Source organism: Aedes albopictus, chromosome 3 (assembly GCF_035046485.1).
Source record: "Aedes albopictus strain Foshan chromosome 3, AalbF5, whole genome shotgun sequence".
NCBI lineage: Eukaryota > Metazoa > Arthropoda > Insecta > Diptera > Culicidae > Aedes > Aedes albopictus.
In genome coordinates, this window is record NC_085138.1 from 332,355,335 (window position 1) to 332,369,773 (window position 14,439).

General features: G+C 43.4%; 2 protein-coding genes across 3 annotated transcripts in view; one reads left to right on the plus strand and one right to left on the minus strand.

Moving 5' to 3' along the window:
• LOC109410089 (insulin-like growth factor-binding protein complex acid labile subunit) overlaps nucleotides 1–14,439 on the minus strand; it is an 878,026-nt gene that overhangs the window by 784,551 nt on the left and 79,036 nt on the right. The window lies entirely within an intron of this gene.
• LOC134284240 (uncharacterized) lies at nucleotides 983–7,457 on the plus strand. The gene has a single exon (XM_062842947.1). The coding sequence runs from the start codon at nucleotides 6,642–6,644 to the stop codon at nucleotides 7,170–7,172; it is 531 nt and encodes a 176-aa protein (XP_062698931.1). The 5' UTR covers nucleotides 983–6,641; the 3' UTR covers nucleotides 7,173–7,457.

Consider the following 14,439-nt stretch of genomic DNA (forward strand, 5'->3'; position numbering starts at 1 on the left):
TCCGCTATGTAGCGCTAGTGTGCATTTACAATGAAGTGCTTTGACATGGTTTATCTCATGATTCTGACCACCTAGAATGTTCGTGTCTTCAGCAATGTTGATCAGAAGGTCTACGGCTATCAAATGGTGGTAATTTTAGTGCGTAATTCCGCCGCTATGTGGCGCTAAAGTGCATTTACAATGAAGTGCTTTGGCATGGTTTATCTCATGATTCTGACCACCTAGAATGTTCGTGTCTTCAGAAAAGTTGATCAGACGGTCTATGACTATCAAACGGTGATTAGTTTAGTGCGTAATTTCACCGCTATGTGGCACCAGTGTACATTTACAACGAAGTACTTTGGCATGGTTTATCTCATAATTTTGACCACCTAGAAAGTTCTTGCCTTCAGCAAAGTTGGTCAGCCGGTCTATGGCTATCAAATGGTAGTAAGTTTACTGCGTAATTCCGCCGCTATGAGGCGTCAGTGTGCATTTACAACGAAGTACTTTGACATGGTTTATCTCATGATTCTGACCACCCAGAATGTTCTTGTCTTCGGCAAAGTTGATCAGACGGTTTCTGACTATCAAATGGTGATAAGTGCGTTATTCCGTCGTTATGTGGCGCCAGTGTGCATTTAAAACGAAGTACTTTGACATGGTTTATCTCATGATTCTGATCACCTAGGCCATACGCCGCAGTTTGTCACGCCGCCGGTTTTTATTTATCGCACCGGTGATCGCGCACAAACAAAATTAATGTTGCATTACTTCGAGGATTCTTCTTTCGGGGATTTCTCTTAAAATTCCTTCGGGGTTTCCTCCTGGAATTTCTTCGATGATTTCTTTTAGAATTCTTACGGAGATTTCTCCTTGATTTCCTCCAGGAATTCTTCATAGAGTTCCTCCAGGAGTCCTCCTAGCATTTCTTAGGGGATTTCTCCTAGAGTTTCTTCGGAGATTTCGTCTGAACTTCCTATGGGGTTTCCTCTCTCCCCCCCCCCCCCTGGGATTCCTGTAGGGATTGCTCCTGTGATTTCTTCAGAGATTTCTCTTGAAATTTCTTCAGGATATCCTCCTGGAATTCCGTCGAAGTATTCATTCTGGGCTTCCTTCAGGGATTCCTTCGGATCCTTCGATTTCTCCTTGAATTCTTTCGGAGATTTCTTTTGGAATTCCTTCGGGGTCTCCTCCTAGAGTTCTTTTGGGGATTTCTCCTGGAATTATTTCGGGGATTGATCCTCGAGTTCTTTCGGAAATTCCTTCTGAACTTCCTTCAAGGATTCCTCTTGAAATTTCTTAGGGGATTTCTCCTGACATTCCGTTGGGGACTCCCCCTGGAATTTCTACGGGAACTCCTCCAGCAATTACTTCGGAGATTCTACCTGGATTTCCTTTGGAGTTTCCTCGTGGAATTTCTGTTGTGATTCCTCTTTGAATTTCTTCGGAGATTGCTCCAGAAATTTTTCATTGAATTCCTCCGGGGATTCCACCTAGAATTCCTTCGGGGTTTCCTACTGGAATTCCTTGGGGAATTTCTTCTGGAATTCATTCGGGGATTCCTCTTGGAATTCCTTCGGTGATTCCTCCTAGAATTCCCTCACGAATTTCTTCTGGAACTCTTTCAGAGGATATTTTTCGTTGATCCGTTATTGAAGTCCTTTGGAGATTCTTACCCGAATTCCCTTGGAAGTTCCCTCTGGAGTCCTGCTGGATTTTTTTTTTGTGGATAACTGCTGGAATTCCTTTGGGATTCACGCAGGATTATTTTCGGAATTTGCTCTTGAAATTCCTGCGGGGATTCCTCCTGAAATGCCTTTGGGCATTCCCCCTAAAATTCCTTCGAAGATTCCTTTTCAATTTTATCCACGGGTTCCTCATGAAATTTCTTCGAGGATTCCTCTAATTTTTTGTTTCGATGGTTCCTCCTAGAAGTCTTTTGAGGATTCCTTCACGAATTACTTTGAAAAATTCTTTCTGGAATTTCTTTCGGGGATTCCTCTTGATATTCCGTCGTGGATTCCACCGGGAATTCCTTCGGGGTATCCTCTTAGAGTTCCTTCGGAGATTTGTCTTGGAATTCCTTCGTGGATTACTGCTGGACTTCCTTCAAAGTTTCCTCCTGATATTTCTTCGGGTATTCCTCCTGATATTCTGTCGGGGATTCCTCCTAAAATTAACACGGGAACTCCTCCTGGAATAGCTTTGAAGTTTCCTCTTGGAATTCCTGTGGTGATTCCTCTTTTATTTTTTTCGGAAATTCCTCCTGAAATTCCTTAGATTCCTCCTGGAATTCCTTCAGGGTTTCCTTCATGAATTTATTCGGTGATTTCTCCAAGAATTCCTTCGGAAATTCTTTCTAGAATTCGTGGATTCGTCCTAGAGTTCCTTCGAGGATTCCTTCTTGAATTTCTTCGGGGATTCCTTCTGACTTCCTATGGAAATTCCTCTTGGGGGTTTCCTCTTAAAAAACCTTTGAGGATTCCGCTCGAAATTACTTCGAAGATTTCTTCCGAAGTTCTTTGGGTGGCTACTCCTGGGATTTTTCCATAACGTTCTCCTGTAATTTCTTCGGAGATTCCTTCGAAGATTCTTTCTGGAATTCCTGCGAGAATTCCACTTAGAATTCCTTCGGGGATTCCTCCTAGAATTCTCTCAGGGATTTCTCCTGGAATTCCTCCAGAATTACCTCTAAGGTAATTTTCGTTGATTCCTCTTAGAATTCCTTTGTAGACTCTTTTTCTAATTTTCTTCTAAACTGCCACTTGAATTCTTTTGAGGTTTCCTGCTGCAAAATCTTTTGGAATTTCTCCTGGCTATTTTTCGTTGATTCCTCCTAGAAATCCTTGCTTAAAGGATTCCTTCTCGAATTCCCTTAGAAATTCCCGCTGGAATTTCTTCGAGGATTTCTGCTGTAAATCCCTTAGGATTTCTTCTTGAGTTCATTTATGGAATCCTCCTGGATTTCCTTCTGAAATTTCTCGACAGACTCTTGAACCACCAGAGATTTCTGCAGTGGTTCCTTCAGGATTTCATACAGCAGTTCCTGCAGAGATAAGCCCAGAATTTTCTTCATGGATTTCTCCAGCTTCTTTCAAGACTCCTCCTGGAATTCCTTCTGAGATTCCTCCATGAAGAAACGAGATTCCTTCCCTCTGAATAAATTAAACAAAAAATGTAGCAAAATTTCTATTGTATTGCCTTTAATTGCAATGCTGTATTGCAACATGAACTACACTAAGGATGCGGGTATTGTCACAATAGGTCTAATCACTGGTCGCAGCAACGGATCTGAACAGGACTTACAAAAGGTATTCATTCAATGGTCAAATTTTGGTCACGCCGATTCACGCCGCCGAAAGATGCCACCGGCGTGTCGTCGCCGCCGCCGGCCAAAAATGGTCATCACGCTGCCGCCGAGCAAAATATAGTCGGCGCACAGGTAGGTCTAGGTGGTCAGAATCATGAGATAAACCATTCCGAAGTACTTTGTTGTAAATGCACACTGGCGCCACATAGTGGCGGAATTACGCACTAAACTTATCACCATTTGATAGCCATAGACCGCCTGACAAACTTGGCTGAAGACACGAACTTTCTACGTGGTCAGAATCATGAGATAAACCATGTTAAAGTACTTCATTGTAAATGCGCACTGGCGCCATCTAGCGGCTAAATAACGCACCAAACTTACGACCATTTGCTAGCTATAGACCTTCTGATCAACATTGCTGAAGACACGAACATTCTAGGTGGTCAGAATCATGATATAAACCATGTCAAAGTACTTTGTTTTAAATGCACACTAGCGTCACATAGCGGCGGAATTACGCACTAAACTTATAACCATTTGATAACCATAGACCTTCTGATCAACATTGCTGAAGACACGAACATTCTAGGTGGTCAGAATCATGAGATAAACCATGCCAAAGTACTTCGTTGTAAATGCACACTAGCGCCACATAGCGGCGGAATTACGCACTAAAATTACCACCATTTGATAGCCATAACCCTTCTGATCAACATTGCTAGGTGGTCAACATTCTAGGTGGTCAGAATCATGAGATAAACCATGTCAAAGTACTTCGTTGTAAATGCACACTAGCGCCACATAGCGGCGGAATTACGCACTAAAATTACCACCATTTGATAGCCATAGACCGTCTGATCAACATTGCTGAAGACACGAACATTCTAGGTTGTCAGAATCATGAGATAAACCATGTCAAAGTACTTCGTTGTAAATGCACACTAGCGCCACATAGCGGCGGAATTACGCACTAAAATTACCACCATTTGATAGCCATAACCCTTCTGATCAACATTGCTAGGTGGTCAACATTCTAGGTGGTCAGAATCATGAGATAAACCATGTCAAAGTACTTCGTTGTAAATGCACACTAGCGCCACATAGCGGCGGAATTACGCACTAAAATTACCACCATTTGATAGCCATAGACCGTCTGATCAACATTGCTGAAGACACGAACATTCTAGGTTGTCAGAATCATGAGATAAACCATGTCAAAGTACTTCGTTGTAAATGCACACTAGCGCCACATAGCGGCGGAATTACGCACTAAAATTACCACCATTTGATAGCCATAACCCTTCTGATCAACATTGCTGAAGACACGAACATTCTAGGTTGTCAGAATCATGAGATAAACTATGTCAAAGTACTTCGTTGTAAATGCACACTAGCGCCACATAGCGGCGGAATTACGTACCAAACATTTCACCATTTGAAGGTCATAAACCTGCTGAACAACTTTGCCGAAGGTCTAAACTTTGCAGAGCACGCGGTTTTTGAGATATAGTTTAGTAAATCATAAGGTTTTCAGGTGATGCCAAACTTTTTGGGGTGCTGCAATATTCAATTGGGGTGTTGCAATACTAGAAGATGCGATTCCATATTTATGGCGGGTAGTGTAGATATCATCCCTTCTCTATTATCCCTTCCCATCCACATAACGTGTTTCTTATCGTTTCAGAGAGCGATCAATGGCGCTTAAGCCTAGGCTTGTTAGCCAGGACACATGGTCCAAATGCCTGTGCCCCATCCCGGAAGCAAAAAGGCCCATGGAGTGACAAATTTCTTAGCTATGTCACTCCCAACGTTGGCGTTAAAAAAATCACTTACACTCACATCAACACATCTACATGATCCACTCAAATACACTTATACAATCTGAATCTTGCCGCATCACTCGCTTATAGTGAATCCCCAATCAACCCATTCCAAATATCCAACTCCTTGACACCTATGGGGGCGCCGGGGAGTCGCTGGCCTTTCATAAAGTAGGTGTCATATCATCACATCCTTTCCTTTCCTCGTAACGGAGAAGATGGGCGTGGCCGGCAATGGAAGTTCTCATGTCTTTTTACTTCAACCTCTAGTTAGATAGCTGTTCCTTCCCAAATAGCATTCCATAAGCAATTAGAATAGGAGTACATATTAAAGTTTTAACATGACAACTTTCAGTATGCAATCTACGAATTACTCCGTTACAACGCAACGCAACGCATAATGTCCACCCTTAGCACAAATAACAAACTTCAAAGAACATCACATGTTGAAAAGAAGGAGAAATCTTTGGTGGAAAAACCAGTATGTTCTACACAAAAACCCGATGAAATGATGAAACTTGAAAGAAGAGGCGAGATTAAAAGTAAGAAGAAATCTTTGATAAAAAATCAACTGCTTCAACAATGCCAACGGAAACTACACAACACGGATCTATGACATTTCGTCGAAAGACATTTGGTCGAATGACGTTTGGTCGAATGACATTTGGTCGAAAGTACATTTGGTCGAACGGACGTTTGGTCGAATGGACATTTGGCCGAAACCCATATTATGGAGTAGAAAACATGCATGAAAAAAGAGACGCATTTAAACGCGTTCAAGTTAAACTCGGCACGCTGCGATCAGAAATATTTAAAAATTCTTCAGTTCAGTGGAAGTTGGAACGCGAGCGAGGTCTAAATTGAACGCAGATACATAATTAGGTACATTCGCATAATGCCTGCATGATACCCTGGGATCCTCAAAGCTGAAATGGTTATAATATCCGCCATTTTTTCAAAGATTTGAATAATCTTGGGATTCTATTCAGAAACTTATCTTTTATTGGGAGCATATCCGAGTGAACCGGTTATATAACTGTGGTTTTCGGAAAATCCGGATTTTCAGGAACATGTTCGGCATGTCAGCTACAATAATTCTCGTATAATAGCTGTGTTGTTGTTAACTCAATCGGACGTGATTTTGTATCGCTCATCGTTTACGTTAATTTTCCGTTGAAACTGGCTTCGAAAATCTCGAATGACACTTGTGTAGTACGATCGTCTATATATTGTACGTTTCTGCGATATTAATCTTTCATTGCGTTTACCGTTGTGACGAAAAATTGCAATTATATTGATCATCAAAACTCGCCATGGAGTGCAAAAAGTGCCTTCTTCCAGTGGTTACAAAAGATCAACCGTATGTATACTGTAATGCATTGTGCGCCGCAGTTCACCATGCCGCTTGTGTTGGATTGAATACTGCCGAGCTTGCTGCCGTATCACCGCCGCACAAGAATAGTTGTTGGATGTGCGACGAGTGTTTAGTTGAATTTGTACAATGGAGTTAAGAACGAAATGAGAAAATGAATGAGCCGATCGCCGCAACAGAGCACAATGATCCTAAATGCGCACTACAACGTGACGTTGATGAGCTGAAAGCTAAAGTAGATTCAATACTGTCGGTGATTACGTCGCATGAGAATAATCACACGGATGCCTGGATACGACACTCAACACCGAAATCATCGCGACCAATGGAATGTGGATCGAGTGAAGTGACAAATGCATCCGAAACTGCGAGTCGGTTACCTGATTCGATATGTGAGAACGAGAACTTCGACTTGTTGCTAACGAATATCGATGGAAGCGTTTCGGAAAAAGATGTTCAACTCATGGTTTGTCGCTGCTTGGGCACACGTAATAATGAGTGCATTAATGTTATGAAATTAGTTCGGCGATGGGTTGACTGCAGTGCATTCGACTATATCTCCTTCAAAATAGTTTTAAACCGTAAATGGAAGTCTGTCGCGATGATGCCATCTACTTGGCCTAGAAACATTAGATTTCGAGAGTTCAAAAAAGTGAGATTCCCGTGGAAACCCGATATTTTGTAATTAGTTCCAGTATTGTAAATAATGTGATTTGATGGAACATGTTTTTTTTTTGTATTGATGTTTTTTATTACTGTTTTAAGTCATTTGTTGTTAATAGGAAAATGATACTTGTTGTGTGAATTTGTACGATATTTGTAGTTAACGAGTCGCATCTTCTTTGAGTTTGTTCTGGAAAGTTGTCGAGATTGTTAAATGTTTTTGTACCTTAGATTTAAGTCACATCATTGAGGCATACACAGGCCTGTTGGTGTTAATAATCAAATAAATAAATAAACATCAAAGATAATAAACCAACAGTCTTGTCATCAGTCCATTGGTGGGCTATTCCAGAAAAAAATCTCTAAAAGTCATGTTCATCAATAATACTTTCTTACACCTCAACCCTTCTCAATCTCACAATGTAGGTATATTTATATTTACGGATTTTCTGAAATTCCGGGTGACCGGAGCAGTTTATTCGCAAAACATATAGATAGAGTAAGCACATATGAGTTCGGAGCTGAATCGGTATCTGAACGGGCGTTCTTGAGCTGTAAGCTCTGACACGCAAGTTAAATTACTACTGCGTTTCAATCAAAACATTGAAAGCATTTATATTATTTTCGACTCGTGTTCAGTTCAAGTGCAACACTACATGAAAGAACAGCGTATGTTTAAAAGAAGGAAAAATATCAGATGAAAAATCTGCAGCTTCAACATATGAACATAGTAAAATCAGGAAACTTGAACAAAACCCCAGAAGGTAAAACCACTGATGAGAAAAATCAGCAGTTGGTACATGACGCAATAAAATTAGTAAACTTGAAAGACCAGCCTATGTTTGAAAGAAGGAAAAATATCTAAAAAAATGCATCAGCTAATGAATAACAGCTTGTGTTTAAAAGGAAAAAATTCTTCTGAAACATTCAGCAGTTGGTACAGCGTACAGGAAAACGATGTTGGTGTCAATATGACCCAAACAGGCACGCTGAACATGCATGACGCCATCGTGGTGCGAAAAACCTAACATCCTAGGAGGGTTAATAAACGTGAAAGAATAGCCTATGTTTCAAAGAAGGAAAAATTCATGAGAAAAAGACAGCAGCTATAACATTCAAACATAGTACAAATACGAAACTTGAAAGAAAAGCCTATGTTCAAAAGATGAAAAAATCATCGATAAAAAAATCACAACCATAATGTCTACTGTCAGCACAAATAACAAACTTGAAAGAAGCGCATGTGTTGAAAAGAAGGAGAAACATTTGATGGAAAAGCCAGTATGTGCAACACAAAAACGCAATGAAATGATGAAACTTGAAAGAAGAGCCAATATAAAAGATAAGGAGAAATCTTCGATGGAAAATCAACTATTTCACCAATGCCAACGAAAACTACATTGCAAAACCAGTTACCATAATTATAAACACCCTTGAATGAAATATTTGCTGTTTAATGTTTGATATTATTAACATGATTAAATTGCTATACGACTTAACGTCCATTCGACAAAACATACTTTCAACCAAATAAATTCAGATACCGAAATCTATAATATTTTTTCCACTTAATCTCCTTTCATCGATTAGTGCCTCTCGACCAGATGTCCAATCGACGAATTGTCCATTCGACTAAATGTCATATGCTTCTTCTTCCACAAAATGGGTTTCGACCAAATGTCCATTCGACCAAATGTCCTTTCGACCAAATGTCCTAAAGCCCATTCGATCATACGTACTTTCAACCAAATAAGTTCAGTAACATATAAATTAGGATACCAAAATCTATAATATTATTTTCAACTCAAATTTCTTTTCATCAGTTAGTGCATTTCGACCAGATGTCCATTCGACGAATTGTCTATTCGAAGAAATGTCATATGCTTCTTCATCCACAAAATGAGTTTCGACCAAATGTCCATTCGACCAAATGTCCTTTCAACCAAACGTACTTTCAACCAAATGTCATTCGATCAAACGTCATTCGACCAAATGTCATTCGACCAAATCGGCACCAACATTTCAAAAGGGCGTAACTGCATTTTGGAACAAACCACTCTTTCACATCTGTGGGTCATATTTTAAGTTTCCCACGAAATTCACAAACATTACTAGACAGAGAAATTGCTCTTCTTTCCTATACTGGCGGTGATTTGCATGGCGACATTGAAATACGATCCACAGATGTGAAAGAGGGGTTTGTTTCAAAATGCAGTTACGCCCTTTTGAAATGTTGGTGCCGAAATGCCCTAAAGTCATAAATCTCCATGAATTTGGAATAATAAGCCATAAATGATAGGCTGGAGCCTATATTTACTGATAAGGCCACTTCAGAACAACTGGCACATGTTCGGTCGGTGTCTCATGCTGCTTCACTATTTAAAAGAGAAACTATTCCGTGAGTAGATTTTGCTTCTTGTATGAATATCAACTTGAACTATTATTGATTTCCGTTTCCTTATTCTGCAATGGCCAAGTTAGCATCGTCCTTAACATCTTCCTCCCTATTCAACCCAAAATGTTAATTTTACACGGCAGCTTTAATAAACCGTGACCCAAAATTGACCGCCCCGCCACATAACTAGCCAGCCGGGAAAAGCGTTGATCTATGAAATTGAAAGGATATTTTCCGCCAGAACCACCACCACCATTTGAGTGCAGTGCATTTACGTGATTATTTTCCCACATGCACGTGCATCGTATATGTGGAGGCCACGGCATGTGTCACGGAAAGCAACGACCGTAATTAGCACTCATTAGCACTAAAGCATCTGACTGTGGTGCTGGTTGCTACCCAACGGTAGCACCCGCAGGGAAACTGGTGGAGGAGGAACCAAAATGATTTCCCAAAATTAGTGTGGAATGCAAATGTCTGCGGTTCGGGAAGAGAGCTTATGCTCCAGCCGCCCACCACCAGCAGCACATATCTACTTAGCAAGCGTATGGTGTTAAATTTTTCGTCACTGTCAATGGTGGTGACATCTTGAAACCCGCGCAGAAAAGAGAGTGGGTCAAAAATTTAGCTCCAGTACCGTTGCTGCTTGGCGTTAACCACGATGGTGCACGGTGGGGATCATTTGCATTCAAATGATGCAATTATTGAGGGCTTGATCGTATGCCGTAATCCGCAACTTCTTGCCCGTTGCGATTGGATTTAATCTTCTTCGAGCGAGTGAAGGAAGCCGGAGAAACTGAGGTAAATGGGAGCAAAATATCGGGAATTTGATTGCTTTCAATTTGATCTTATGACATTGCGCAGAAAGATAAAAGATATTTTGGGATTTTTAGCGAGATTCTTAACAAAATTGAACTTTTAATGAAATTAGTTATTGTTGGCACAGCTCAGTACAACTCTTCGACAGCGCAACCAGGGTGCAACATGTTGTCCACACCGGACGCGACAACATCGGTGGATGGATGAACCGTGCGCTGAGCATAGACGTCAGTGAGTATGTTGCGAGAGTAAGTGAGTAGACGAATTGTAAAGGTAAACAAAAACATAACCAAGATAACGGAGAAGATCGACAAAATGGTATTATTCTAACAGAAAAGCGAAAGGAAGATAAGTTGCGAGCCAAATTTAGTTGGAAGGGAATGTTTAATATTGAATTAAAATAGCTTGAAATTGTACGTTTAATAACGGTCAGTGATTTAAAGTGGTAGTTTGTGATTTTCCTAAATTGAAGGTGAGCTAAAATAAGTGGATTCGTTTGAGTTTATTTTGTGCAAAGTTATGTATTTGTCCGTAGGATTCAACCGAGTTGAAATCCGCGCCGCCGAACCTGATAGGAGAATTATAGAGAGACCATTAAGGCCGGACGGGACGGTGGCTGAATCGTCCGCCATTGCTCTATTGATAAAAAAGATGCAAATCTCAACTTCTACTTCATATTTTCGACTACAAATTTGATCGTTCATTTGCTCACTTTCGGTGCACAATCGATTAAAGTTTCAGCTACGTCAGTGCAGTAGAAATTGATATTTCCTCCTTCAAAATCGCGAGGTAAATTGTTAGAAAGAGAGGAAAGATAGCAAAAAATACACGTCGTCCCGTGCGGCCTTAAATGTAAGTGACTATAATTAGAAATAAGCAGAAAAAGAAATTGATATTTTATGAACATTTATGTTTGCGATAATCCCAAAATAAATAGTTTCAAGCTGTCACAACAAACAAGTGCTGCTCTGAAAATTCGGTTTGAATAGGGTGGTCCGATTTCGAACATTCTTGAAAATTTAATGATGTTCCGACCAAATCCCGAAATTCAAAGTCCTGACAGGACAGGTTTCAATTGCGCGGCTTGCGATCGTCCGGATAGTGAGGAATCACAAATGGTATTTTGTGACCACTGCCAGCGGTGGTATCACTTCGGCTGTGTTGGCGTCACAGCTGATGTCAAGGACGTTTCTTGGTGCTGTCAGAAGTGCATCGGGAGTGAAAGTGAAGGTGTTCCTGCTGACGTGCAAGAGGGGCTGGAAGAGCTCGAAGCGGAGAAGGCGAAGCAGAAGCGGGAAATGGAGAAGAAGAAGATTTTGCACCGGAAACGTCTGGAGATGAAGCAGGAGCTGTTCGAGATGCGCCAGCAGCTGGAGAAAGAGAAGCGGGAGATGGAACTCGAGTTCGAACAGGCGCAAATGGCGAAGAAGCTCGCGGAAGAAGAAGCCCATCAGAGGAAACTCGACAAAATGCAGACGGAGATGGAGGAGAAGCTGAAGCAGTTGAAGCTGAAGCGGAATTCAGGAGCGGCCGATGGTGAAAAGGAGCTGGAGCAAGCTGTCGGAGGCGGTAAAGTGGGAAGCTCGAAAGGCGGAACAAAGAAGAAGACGGAATCGGAGCAGACGAAGCCGGGGAAAGGACTCGAGAAGAAAAAGTCGAGGAATGGAAAGCCTGGAATAGCGGATGCGACGGTAGCGGACTTCGAAGATCCGAGAGGAGCGTACCACAAGCACTTGACTCCGAAAGTTTGTCGCAAACTGACACTGAAGCCGGTTGGAGGTCCATCGAGTCTGTCGGAGAGTTTTTTGATCGGGCGCGGCGGAGATTCGACGCCACTCGGACGACCAGGGGTTCCCAAACCCGAGAAGGTGAAAACAGCAAAGAAGATGAAGAAAGTGGTGGAAGTCATTGTGTCGGAAAGCGCGAGTTCCGAAGAAGAAGAAGAAGAGTCCACTGAAGAGGTGGAAAGCTGCGAAGAAGAAGAAGAAGATAGTTCCAGCGAGGAAGAGGAGAGCTCCGCAGAGGAGGAAGAAAGCAGCGAAGAAAGTTCGGAAAGTTCCGAAGAAGAGAAACAGGAAGAGAAGCCTCGTCGGAAAAGTGGAAAAGAGAAGGATGGGCGGAAGAATCGGCAGCGAGAACCGACGAAGGCGCAGATGTCCGCTCGGCAATTCCTGCCCAGGAAGTTGCCAACGTTTTCTGGCAGGATGGAAGAATGGCCGATGTTCATCAGCAGCTACGAGACGTCGACGAAGGCGTGCGGCTTTTCCGACGTGGAGAACTTGGCACGGCTACAGGAGTGCCTGAAAGGAGAGGCCCTGGAGGCGGTGAGGAGCAGACTACTTCTGCCGAAGTCCGTTCCGAAGATTATCGAGACACTGCGCATGTTGTACGGCAGGCCGGAGCGACTGCTCAATATGCTGTTGGCGAAGGTGCGCAATGCAGCGCCACCGAAAGCGGATCGGCTGGCGAGTTTTATCAGCTTCGGAGTGGTAGTACAGCAGCTTGCCGATCACCTAGAAGCGACCGGACTAACGACGCACTTGGTCAACCCGATGCTGATCCAGGAGCTGACGGAGAAGCTACCGGCTGGCACCCAGCTGGAATGGGTGCGGTATCGCAGGAAGAGCAAAGTGGTGACGTTGCGGACTTTATCCAACTTCCTGTCAAGAATTGTGAGGGACGCTAGCGAAGTTGCTGCGTACGGAGAAGGAGCCCCCCGTTCCGAAGAATCCGTTTCGGAAAGAGGATTGACGAGCAGAACGCACGACGGCTACGTGCATTCGCACGACGTGGAAGAGTGTAGGATTTCGAGTCCACCCCTGAGGGAGAGGAAGCCCTGCCGGATTTGTGGCAGAGTGGATCACCGGATTCGGAACTGCGAACAGTTTCGGTTGCTGCAGCTCGGAGAGCGATGGGAAGCGGTACGCAGATGGAAGCTATGCCAACTGTGCCTGAATGAGCACGGTACCGCCGGCTGCAAGCTAAGCTTCCGCTGCAACATCGAAGGCTGCGAGGAGCGTCACAACCCGTTGCTTCATTTCGTCAGGTCAGCCGCAGGACTGAACTGCACCGTTCCCGCTGCTCAGCCAGAACCCTTGCCAAAACCAACCGTGATTTTCCGGATGATGCCCGTCACTCTTCACTGCGGCAAATATTTCGTGAACACTATCGCGTTTCTGGATGAAGGATCGTCGTATACGCTGGTCGAAAAGGCACTGGTGAATCGACTAGGAGTTCGAGGCGCGACACAGCCATTGCGCGTAACTTGGACCGCAGGAGTTTCTCGGACCGAGAAAGATTCGCAGTGCGTGAGTCTGTTCTTCTCGGCTAGAGGATCCACGCAACGCTTCGAGATCAAGAGTGCTCACACAGTGGACAGCTTTAAGCTGCCACTACACACGGTAGCAATTTCGGAAGTGGTGAGGAAATACGCACATCTTCAAGGCCTACCGATCACCGATGTCCAGCAAACCGCTCCACAGATTTTGATCGGGTTGAAGGATATACATCTTGACGCGCCGTTGGAATCGCGAATTGGTCGACCGGAGGAGCCGATAGCAGTGAGGTCGAAGCTGGGTTGGACCGTGTATGGCCCGACGGGACCTGGAAACGTGATCCACGGAATGGTCACGCATCATTCGTGCAGCCTGGTGTCCCATCAGGAGATACACGATCTCCCGAAGGTCTCCTACACGCCAGAGGAGTCCAGCAGTTCCAATGCCTTACTTCCGGAACCGGAAGAAAACAGAAGAGCGAAGGATATTTTGGAGAAGTCGACGGGGAGGATCAGCGATCGTTTCGTGGCAGAAGGTTACACCGACGCGGTAAAGAGGCCAACGTTGGAGAAGCGCCTGAGGAAGGATCCGAAAGTCGATGCCAAAGTCCGCTACATGATCGCTGACAATCTCGACGAAGGCAACGTGTGCGAAACGACGGCGTCGAAGCAGCTAGCGTTGGAGTGCAACAAGGAGTGTCACGTTCCGCTGAACATCGTCAGCAATCCGAGCGAGGAGAAGAAGAGAAACTGGATCCGGAGGCTTCCGGAAGTTGAAGAGGTTCGCATTCCCCGCTACTA

Bases quoted from the DNA above. Each gene is read 5' to 3' on its own strand.
- LOC134284240 (XM_062842947.1), top strand. From the start codon at position 6,642: ATGAATGAGCCGATCGCCGCAACAGAGCACAATGATCCTAAATGCGCA.